Source organism: Puccinia triticina, chromosome 17A (genome assembly GCF_026914185.1).
Source record: "Puccinia triticina chromosome 17A, complete sequence".
In the NCBI taxonomy this organism is placed as follows: Eukaryota; Fungi; Basidiomycota; class Pucciniomycetes; order Pucciniales; family Pucciniaceae; genus Puccinia; species Puccinia triticina.
In genome coordinates this window covers 103,684-114,750 of record NC_070574.1, presented here as the reverse complement: position 1 = coordinate 114,750, position 11,067 = coordinate 103,684, and the positions used below count along the sequence as shown (strand labels likewise).

The window sequence follows — 11,067 nt, the reverse complement described above, 5'->3', positions numbered from 1 at the left end:
CCTCTGATAGCCTCTGATCAAATTCTCCAGTTGTTTGTTCAGGGCAGCGATCGAACGATTATATGTTATTTGGTCGAAAATATTTCAGCCCAGTTCGACAAAAACACCAAGGCGTCCTTTAACTCACATAACACACATTAAATCAATCATAATCACTTGCTTGATCCATCATTCGGCCCTTAACCTTCAATACGAGGATATCATGATCATGGCGAGGAAACCGTTATTTTACATTGCCCTTCACATGCTAGGGGCCAGTGAGCACTTGTTACTATGCGCTCCTACAGAAAGCTCCCGTAAGATATTTGCTTATCTTTCCATCATATGTATTGAGCTCTCCTCATTCTGTCCTTTGACTGACTTCCGGCAACTTCGAAGTCGCTCGGTCAAGTGAACCTCCTAATTACAAAACTCCAGATGATGTTCTGCAGAAATTCAGCATAGCATACGAAGCCTCAGGTTTTACCGACTCGGAAGGTCCAGCAATTTTAAAAAGAAAGGTTCAATTTGCGAATGAATTGGCGCGTCCGAGTATCCGTACCGCCGAAAGACACCAGACTAGGCTCATAAAGATTGACACCGACTATGAAGAATGGAAACGCCGGGCAATACCCGACCTGGTGGCCCTTGTTGAACATGCAATGGCCGATTTGCGGGTCCCTCTGAACGAGATAATGGAATCAAGGCTTGCACGAAGCCGGGCAGCAGAAGAAAAAAAAGCGGCCAAAAAGAAGGCCGAAGATAAGGTTGCTAGATGGGGAGCCAGTGTTCTGGTGGACTCCTGGGCGAAAGCTCATATTGAAGACGATGCGAACTGAATGAGACAATCAATCGGAGCGTTTTCGCGAGGCCAAGGCCACCCTCCCGACGGGCAACTTGTGCCCTACCCTGGTCAATTTCTAGTCAATTTTACCTTATTAGCTCTTCAACATCTAGCCTTCATACAAGCGGTGTACCTCTCTCTGCTTGTAGCTCTAGCGCTGGGTCCTGATTGTTAATAATTTTTTGAACATATTTTTTTTTCTTTGCACACCATGGAAAAAACTCAAGCAAGTGCTGTCAGTTGACATGCGCAATCCAGGGTCACACTTTAAGTTCATCCAGGTTTATTCCATGATTTATCATGGAGTAGCTCAGCATCAAAAGAAGACATGTGTGGCAGTACATACATATAAAAAAATACAAGGCCCTTGAATACCATCTTGCACTGACAATCAGCCCAAAAAAAGACAGAAAAGTTGTTCTATGCAAAGTGCATAACAAGCAAAGTGAAAAGAGGCATGAAAATTCCATTCTCCGTGCACCATTAACTTGGGAAGGTACGGTGTAAAGTCCCTCCTGACGGAGGTTGTGTTCAAGTGCGGCTTCGACTCCGCGGCTTGCGTGAGGCGCAAGTGACGTCAGATGCGGGTCGACTGGACGGTCTGCCTGGGTCAGACTGCGGCTGGTCATGAGGCCCGAGGTGCGCCTGCATCGGTTGTGTGCCCAACCCACCGCGTTCTGCGTGCCACCTCGTTTCAACCATGAACCTCCCCACTTTCGCTGCATCGCCATGTTTCCTCGACTTTGATCCAAGCCAATCAAACCGATCGCACACAGCTACATCCTCAGCAACGGAAGAGAAAGACCTGCCATGGAAAATGACTGACCCATTGATCAGGGTAAGCTCTCCTTTTATCACCCAACCACCATCAGCTCAAAACTGAACCCCTTCTCCTATGTTTATCTAACAGGCTCATGCTCCATCGAGAGTTTCGTACTATTTCCCCAAAGGCGTCGGAGATTACCATTTCGGGGTCTGTTGATCAGAATTTATAAGGAAATCAAATATAATTCATCCGCTGATAGTTTACAGAAAATTCCATCCGTTTGATCTACGAACATCCGCCCTACTTCGATATGTATTCCTATCCACTCTCAATCATCCTATCGAATTATTTCTAGAAAGGGCATCCCATGAAGCCCCATCGACTCACAATCCTCAACCATCTCGTGGCCGGTTATGGCTTGCATCATCACATGGAATATCACTCCCCCCGGCTGGCAAGTCGAGAAGAATTAGGCTCGTTTCATTCATCATCTTATCTGGATTTCCTAGAGCGGTACGAATCTCTCCCCTAGCTATTTCCTTCCCCTTACTTTAACTCGCATCATCCTGATCAAAATTCAAACCAATAATCATTTTTTATAGAAATAACATACGACTAGGAGAAGATCCCAAGACCAACAATCCAGCGAAAAATCCAGGCGACCACAACACGGGAGAAGACTGTCCGATGTTTGACGGGATTTACGACTTCTGTCGTCAATATGCCGGTGCAAGCTTAATGGCCTCCCGGAAACTCAACTCGGGTACTTCAGATATCACAATTAACTGGTCTGGTGGTCTACATCACGCCAAAAAATCTGAAGCTTCCGGGTTTTGTTACGTGAATGATATCGTGATTGGAATTATTGAGCTCCTGAGGTTTGTTTTCTTTCCCCTTTCATTGTTAATATTTTGGGAAGGAGTGGGCGTTCTTACTAATTGGTCTTTCAAAACATAGGATCCATCCCAGAGTACTTTACATCGATATCGACATTCACCATGGAGATGGAGTCCAAGAGGCATTCTATCTCTCGAATCGAGTGTGCACAGTCTCATTCCACAAGTACAACGGGGAATTCTTCCCCGGTACGGGTACGATTGACGAATTTGGATACGGGCTAGGGAAAAACTTCAGCTTCAATCTGCCACTCTCGGACGGAATCGATAATGAAAGTTATGTGAATCTTTTCCGTTCGGTCATGGAACCAATCATTACCACATTTAGACCAAGTGTGATCGTCCTTCAATGCGGGGCGGACTCACTGGGTGGAGATCGACTGGGTGGCTTCAACATTAGCATTGCCGCGCATGGTGAATGTGTTCGGTTTATCAAGGCTTTTCGGATCCCGCTTATGGTTTTGGGTGGAGGAGGCTATACACCACGTAATGTGGCGCGCTGTTGGACTTATGAAACGTCGCTGTTGGTCTCTGATACCTGTCCCAGTATATCCAATCACCTACCCTCGACGCCCTACGACTCGATATTCAAAGATGAACCCCGTCTACATGTCAATCTGGTCACGAAGGTTGACAACAGCAACTCAAAAAAGACACTCGAAGGTCTCCGGATCGGGATTCTCGAACGTTTGCGATATATGCATGGAGCGCCGAGTGTTCAAATGCAATTGATCCCCCCTAGCTTATCACAATGGCTCGAAGAAGAAGAAGAAATAATCGAGAAGGATCGGGAGAAGGCAATAGATGAACGACCCTCTCAGTCCCGCTCGACCGGTCTCCTCGACTACTTCCCCACCAGCGCAAGGGTTCCAACGACTACCACTGCTCCTGACCTAACTTCGGGCCTCAAGAGTTTGCCTGCATCGCGGACGAGAGCCAACTATGGCCTCACCAATCCCGGTCGCAAACGCGCTCAGACTGCTAAGTCTAGCACTCAATCCACCGCAGTGCAGGATAAACTGAAAGACGACGTGGCCCGCGCGCAGGCATCGGGTAGTCATGGCGATGATCGTATGCAAATTGAATGAGCAGCTCCTCTTCTTCACAAGTCACATGGTTGTAGGTGCTGCTAGTCACATCAGCGAATACGAGACCGTTCTGGCTACAAGGAATCCCCCACATCGACCAACTTCTTAATACCTGTTACACAAGGAGCAAATCTTACCATCTTGTTACATCTTCTGTTAATAGACAGTAAATGATGTTCATATTATGTAATATGATGTACTTCTAAAATTTGTCCACCCCAATCAACTAACCACAAATTAAAAAATATATCCACCAATTAACAATAAGCATGATCAATACAGATGCAGATTGCATTAGGTTCCTTGGCCCCTTTGATACCCACAGCACCCCAATCTGTACCATGGTCACTGTAAGAGAAGATTTGAAGTATATTGCTTGTCCGTCTTGGCTGTGTCCTTCTAAGGAACACCACCAAAACCATAGCCATGGTGCCCCAAAGGGTCTCAAAATTTTACAGTGAACAGATTAAGCTCTGAAAACAAAATGATCAGGTGTAATAATGCCATGCAGCTTACCACATTGATTTCAGGGCCTTTTCTCTGCAATATAATATTTTGGGACCCTTTGTGGCACCATGACTATGGTTTTGGTGGTGTTCCTTAGTACTAGTAGGACACCAGCCAAAATGGGCGCACAATAGCACACCCCATTCCTGGGGTGTGCTAATTCCATACAGCTCCCCATGTGCTCTTGAGAGAGGTTTCTGCCCTCTGTAAAAGTTTGGCGGGGCTTGGGCACCGCAGTGAGGAGTTATGAATTTTTATTTATTTTTGCCATCACCACAAAAATTGTAAATCCAACTACTGTTTGTTATTTCCCTTTTCAACTTCCAACTACCAAAATGTGCCCAGGTCAATTTTTGGTCCGGGCAACCCGGGGGCAATGTCTGGTAGTGGTCCTCCCAATGTAACACGTGTTTGGTAGTTGGAAATTGAATTTAGGGTAGTCAATTAATCAAGACCCTACTTTTATGTTACCAATATCTGCAACCACCTGGTGTGACAGATTGGAGCAGAGTTAGAGATGGCTGCGGGTACCCGTTGGTTGGTGCCAGGTGCGTGTGCGGGTGTCTAGTTCTGCTAGAGTAAGGCCGGGTACCTGGGTTGGGTACCCGCCTGTCTGACTGGGCCATTTGCAAGATCAGCCTGTGTCTTTTTGCCTGCAAACATACAGGATGGCCACACAATCATGCTGTTGTTTGCATCCAAACATCCAGGCCAACAATACTTCTGTGACCATTTGTGTGCAAACCTACAGTGCAATAATACAGCCCTGTCTGTTTGTGTGCAAACGTAAAGGGCAATAATACTGCCTGTCTGTTTGAGTAAAAACAGACAAGATAGCCACCCAATTAATGTTTCCTGTCTGTTTGCATGCAAATGGACAGGACAATTTCTTTCACCCTCTTTTTTTGTGTGCCTCAAGTACCCGCCATCTGCACCCAGGCACCCGGGTACCCGCTCTGTGGATCTAGGTGTCATATTTCATTGAAATCACATGGCAGGTACCTGGGTGCAAAGTGCAATCCCTAAGAAGATTTATCTGTAACCAAAGAAGGAGGACAAAACTGGTATCTTCATACCCTGAACCAATCCTCTCTTTACACACTGCTGATCTGGTGTACAGGCTGTACTGAAGCTGACGGCTTCAGCTTCTGTTCCCTATTTGCTACACACCACTCGAGGGCACTGGGGGATTTCTTTCTTTTTAATTAATGACTGTAATGTTATTTTTCATTGAGGAATCATTTAATTTCATTGTAGTTTTTGTAGGCAGAATTAAGAGGATCTTTTGTTGTGTTTTTTGCTGCTTTTTAGGCCTACAAGGGGGAATTTACTATATTCTTACTTTTTCTTGCCCTCTCTAGACACATCCACTATGTGGTGTATCAAGTGTTTAAAGTTGACCCCTATCATCCCAAGTACACTGGGCCAAGCCCAAAGTTTGCTTGGCCAATCATAAAGCATGTGCCATAAAGCATGTGTGGCACTGGACAATCCCCCACTGGGAACATTGCAGGTTTGCAGCAGAGTAATTTGTTATAATTCTAGCTCTCACAGTCTTCTCATTTATGGTCTACATGTTATTATCATAAAATTACCATGTAAATTAAGGCCTTGTTTGGAGCCAATATAATCTGGGTGATATATGAGTTTTTTTGCCTGACATCCTATGTGACATCTGATCAGGCCTGCCAAAACTTGATCAGAAGTCACAAAAAGCCTGATTATATTGCCTGATTATATGCTCCAAACAAAGCCTAAGATGTGTAGTTCTTAATTTTATTCATTCTTGACATGTAGCTCTAGGCCAAGCCCCCTGGGCCCATACCAACCCATACACAATCATAGGACCTGGACATGTGCCTGGAAGCACAATACATCTCACCACCAAAATTTCAGAAAAAATCATTTCATGATTACAAGAAGCTGAGGGACAATAGTTCAAAGAGAAACTGAATGAATAGGGGGGTTCACAATTGAAATTTGCAAAACTTGACACATTTTAACCTGTTTATGAACATTTTTCTTGAAAATTGGTAAACTGCACTGATTGATGAGCAACACCCCACTCTGGACAGCTTGCCAAGGCCCCGTTTGGCACCGATATAATTATAGGTGATATAATCGCTGATTAATTCAATAAAAAATAGAAAATTCAACATAAAGCCTCCAAATTTTTTTTGTAGGCAACCTACAGTGCTGGTCTCTTCAACTTTGAAATCAGATCCAACTGATTCAGCCATCTTCAGCACCATAATACCATTATATCACTTTTAACCAATATGAAGTGATATAATGGTATTATGGTGCTGAAGATGGCTGGATAAGTTGATTCTGGGTTCACAGTTGAAGAGACCAGCACTGTAGGTTGCCTACAAAAAAAATTTGGAGGCTTTATGTTGAATTTTGTATTTTTTATTGAATTAATCAGCGATTATATCACCTACAATTATATCGGTGCCAAACGGGGCCCAAGATTTTGAAATTGTGTTCATATTGTAAAATTCAGTTGTGAACCCCCCTGTTGGAAGAGGAAATTTTTCCATAGAGTGCCTGTATTAGTGCATAAATCTGACAATGAGAAAATACAACACTCAAAAGATGAAGCAGAAAAATTGTGCTGTCTATGTGCAATCTATGTATATATAAAGCAGCACCATCTCCAAATACAAAGCTATAATAGCGTATACAGCAGTCTGCTAGGCAACGATGAACACAAGAAAACAGAAGAAAATGGTCCGAGTTTAGTCTTAGCAAGAGTGAAAAAAGAAATACAAAGAGATTCAGATGTATATAAATATTTCAGGGAATGCGGTTCTGTGGTCTTTGTATTAATTGTCTGTTTGTTATTCAAAGACGCAGACGGAAAAAGTCAGAAAGGGAAATCACGTGAATAATCAAATGACGAATGCAAAATGAAACCATCGAGAGGATAAATGATTGGAGGATGGTAGGGAAAGAAAAAGAAGAAGAAATAGATGATATCTGGCTAGTCCAGCTTTACACGGCAGTCATGGGCAGCAGTTCCTCATTCTCGACATCAGTATCCAAGACGGGGCTATAGTAGGCTGAAGAACCAGAACGGGCGTGGCGGGAACCGGCAAGAATCGCGCGGATGGGGCTAAGGAAGGCGGTACCAAGGGACTTGAATGGATTGCGAGCACCTAGACCTGAGAGCTGGCGACGTAGGGAAGTTCGAAGCTCGATCAAGGGGCCGGCCCGGACGAACTCTTCGTCAGGCCGCAGGGCGATCATAGGCTTGGTCCAGAACCGCAGCGTCAACGACGAGCACACCACCGAGACCGAGGAGAACGCCATGCAAGCACCGGCCATCATCGGATGCAAATGGATCCCCCATGGTAGGAAGAATCCCATCGCTAATGGGATTCCAATCAAGTTGTAAACACTTGCCCACAAGAAACTGTCAAGTCATAAAAAAACGATCAGACTTCAATCATGTTGACCAAAATATAAGCATAAAGAAATTGATCAACTCACTTTAATCTGATCTGTCTGAAAACTCTTCTGGATAAATCGATGGCTGAGACGACATCCAATAAGTTAGATTTCATGAGTATGATATCAGCAGCTTCCATTGCGATGTCGGTACCGGAACACATGGCGATGCCCAAGTCAGCGCAAGCCAGGGCAGGCGAATCATTGATCCCATCGCCCACCATAGCGACTCGACAAGGACGCTTGGCTTTAGAGTTCGGTTGACGATCTCTTGGGGACGAGGAATCGATGTGTTCTTCTTTCATTTGCTCGACGATCGATCTTTTACCTTCTGGTGAGACTGAGGCGTAAACGTCTTGGGGCGGAATACCAACCTGGCTGGCTATCGCGAGTGCAGTGCGTCGATGGTCTCCTGTGACCATTATGACACTCATCCCCATCTTTCTGAAAGCTTCTACAGCTTGTTGTGCCTCCGGCTTGAGCAAATCGGCCAATGCGATCATGCAGGCCAGTTGACCGTCGAATTCAACAAAGATGCACGTGTGTCCTTGATCTTCGTGTTCAACTTCAAATCTCTTCATCGAGGGGTCCAGCAGTCTTGATGGAGTGGACCCGGTAGCTTCGGTGGTCATCTCTGGAGTACCCTGTCCGCCGCTAATAAACTTGAAATTTCCGACTGCAAGCTCATGGGCACTTTCTCCTTCATCACTCGACAGTTTCACCCCACATCGAACGCCTGCACCTGTGAAGCTTTCGAAGCCACTGACTTGCACTGTTGAAGGCACTGCGAGCCACCCTAGAGACTTCAATCCAAACTTCGCAACTGCCTTGGCCAATGGATGTTCACTTCTGGACTCGGTTGCCGTCAAAGCCATCAACAATTGCTTCTTGGCCTTGTCATGTTCATTTCCGGCGATTCCTCCGTTCAAATGGGGAGCCCATCTGATGCTAACAACTTGCAACTGAGCCGTCGTCAACGTGCCAGTCTTGTCCAGGATGATCTTGTCGATCGTGTTTGCAGCTTCCAAAGGGCCAGCACCCTTGATCAAAATCCCGTTCTGAGCTCCGATTCCAGTGCCCACCATGACGGCTGTTGGTGTTGAGAGACCCAAGGCGCAGGGACAGGCAACGACGATAACAGAGATACATAATTTCAAACAGGTCATGAACTTGCCGCCTCCATTTCCATCTTGCGCCGTACTGGTGAGAAACAAACGTCTGAGGGGTGGGATGTAGTCGATTATGCTGGTGTGTGAAATGACCATCCAGCCCACGAACGTCAGCATACCAAGCGCCAGGACGGTGGGGACAAAATAACCAGCGACGGTATCTGCAAAAGCTTGGATTGGGGCCTTGGACGTTTGCGCCTCCTCGACCAATTTGACGATCTGACTCAACGCCGTATCGGACCCAGCACGAGAGACAAGCATGTTGAAAGTCCCGAAGCCGTTGACGGTCCCCCCGATAACCTGATCACCAACGCCTTTAGAGACAGGCATGGCCTCACCGGTAACCATACTCTCATCGATTGAGCTCTCTCCGCTAACAACAGTGCCATCGGCGGGTATCTTGTCCCCAGGAATGATTTTGAGGATGTCTCCGACTTCAATCAATTCTGTAGGGAGTTTCCGTTCTTGCGTACAGTCGGGAGGATCGAGGTAGAGAGTGGCAGATGGGGGGCACAGAGACAACAACTTTGAAAGTGCTGCAGAGGTTTGCCCCTTGGCGAGATTCTCGAGGTATCGGCCGAGAGTGACGAAAGTGATCAACATGGTGCAAGTGTCAAAAAAGATCGTTGGGTGATATGTGCTGGGAACGCTACGGCTGGAAATAAAGTACGGTGCAACCAGAAGTGAGAGGAGTGAAAAGACGAATGCGGAGCTGGTGCCGATAACAACCAAAACATCCATGGTTGCCGTGCCATGACGCAGCGATTTCCATGCCGGGCGATAGAACCGACGACCAACGCCAAATTGGACGGGGAGAGACAAGAAAAGACAGAGGAAATCGCCGAGATACCAGCCGGGGAAGATGATTGAGGAGTCGCAGAATCTCTTGATAAGGTTCGATTTCGGGAACATGGGGACAAACATCTGTAAGAAGAAAACTGGGACGGCGAAGAATGCAGCCGAGCAACAGGCGCGGCGCCAACTTGCAACTTCTTTTGTCCGCGCAAGAGATTGAAGCTGTATCGAATTTGTTGCGGATTTTTCACTACCAATCAGAGGATCGTAGCCAAGCGAAGAAATGTGATCCACGATTGTTCGGAGCGGGACAATTGAGCGAATGTGATTGAGGTTCATTGTGTAATTTCCGTTGTTGAACTGGATTTGGCATGATAGAACACCATGCATCTTGGCAATTGAATCTTCCAAATCTGCGTGGGAAGCATGAATAAAAAAACAAGCGCAATCAATTATCTGAAGACTGATTTTAAAGAAATTGAAATTGACAGCTACTGACCTTGAGCACCTTGTGTGTTTGAGATTCCCATGATAATGAGCTGAGAGCGATTCTCAGCCATTAAACAGACTTGAGGTGATTTGGAAAGTGATGAGAGGCTGGGATTCAAGTCGACGACGGACAGGACTTCTGCATCGAATCCAAGATCCTCGATTTCAGACCGAAGTGCATCCGCTGTCCAAGATTTGGCATCACATCTGATTTTACAACGACCGGCCATGAGAGCCACCGAGACAAGATGAACGCCGGGGAGTTTCTTGATTTGAGTTTCGATTGAAGATGAGCACGAGGCGCAGGTCATGCCGTCGACTTTGAAGGATATTTCAAGCAGTTTGGGTGATGAGTCTGTGTTGAGGTGAGTGGTATCCGTTTTGACGGGTGTTTCCTTCTTCGGGTTCACGAACGGGTGGCTACTCATTAGGGTTGCATTAAATCCGCAAAGGTCAATTTGGTCGATAATCGAGTAAACGGAGGCCTGTTCCTCATCGTGAATGATAACGGCTTGCTCGGTCAAGAGCGCCACTGAGACCGATTCCACTCCGGGCACTTTCTTCAAGTTTGTCTCGATTGCAGAGACGCAAGAGCCGCATGTCATCCCTGGGAAAAGGTGGAACAACATTTGTTAATAGATCTTCGAGCAGAGAACACTGAGGGGTTTTGCCAAGCGAAGAAAACAACTGACCTGATATTGTTAGGGTAGTTTGAACGAGGGAGGCGGACTTTGAAACCGGCGTTGTTTCTGATGAGGAGGAGGACAGTAAAAGGGGCTCTGTTGTCAAGGGATCGATGGGCGACATGGTGGGTTGTAGTTATATAGCCTCGACCTGGTTGAACGGCTGTGGATGGCAAAGATAGTCGAAGGGCAAGTGGATTAGTTTTGGTGGGTGGTCCTGTCTGTGTGTGTGTGGGGGGGGGGGGGGGGAATTAAAAGCAGCTTGGATGGCAAGCTTGACCATTTCGAATTCCGTTGCTGTGTTTGGTCGGTGGCTTGCTTTTGTTTGTCTGCCAAGCTAATTTTCCGCTGTTCAGTCAAAAGCTAAAAGCCACCCGGCTGTGGTTTTTGCCAGTTTC

At 46.2% G+C, this 11,067-nt stretch overlaps 2 protein-coding genes across 2 annotated transcripts; one reads left to right on the top strand and one right to left on the bottom strand.

The window, feature by feature from the left end:
- Positions 1 to 1,523: 1,523 nt before the first annotated feature.
- On the top strand, positions 1,524 to 3,573 carry PtA15_17A13 (uncharacterized protein; the record flags this gene model as incomplete). Its single annotated transcript, XM_053164224.1, has 5 exons — positions 1,524 to 1,661; positions 1,734 to 1,796; positions 1,945 to 2,102; positions 2,192 to 2,467; positions 2,547 to 3,573. 5 exons carry the CDS (start codon positions 1,524 to 1,526, stop codon positions 3,571 to 3,573), a joined length of 1,662 nt encoding a protein of 553 aa, XP_053028087.1.
- Positions 3,574 to 7,077: 3,504 nt separating this feature from the next.
- PtA15_17A12 (uncharacterized protein) lies at positions 7,078 to 10,793 on the bottom strand (the record flags this gene model as incomplete). Its single annotated transcript, XM_053164213.1, has 4 exons — positions 7,078 to 7,498; positions 7,576 to 9,910; positions 9,997 to 10,593; positions 10,679 to 10,793. The coding sequence occupies 4 exons, from the start codon at positions 10,791 to 10,793 to the stop codon at positions 7,078 to 7,080; spliced, it is 3,468 nt and encodes a 1,155-aa protein (XP_053028086.1).
- Positions 10,794 to 11,067: the final 274 nt, after the last annotated feature.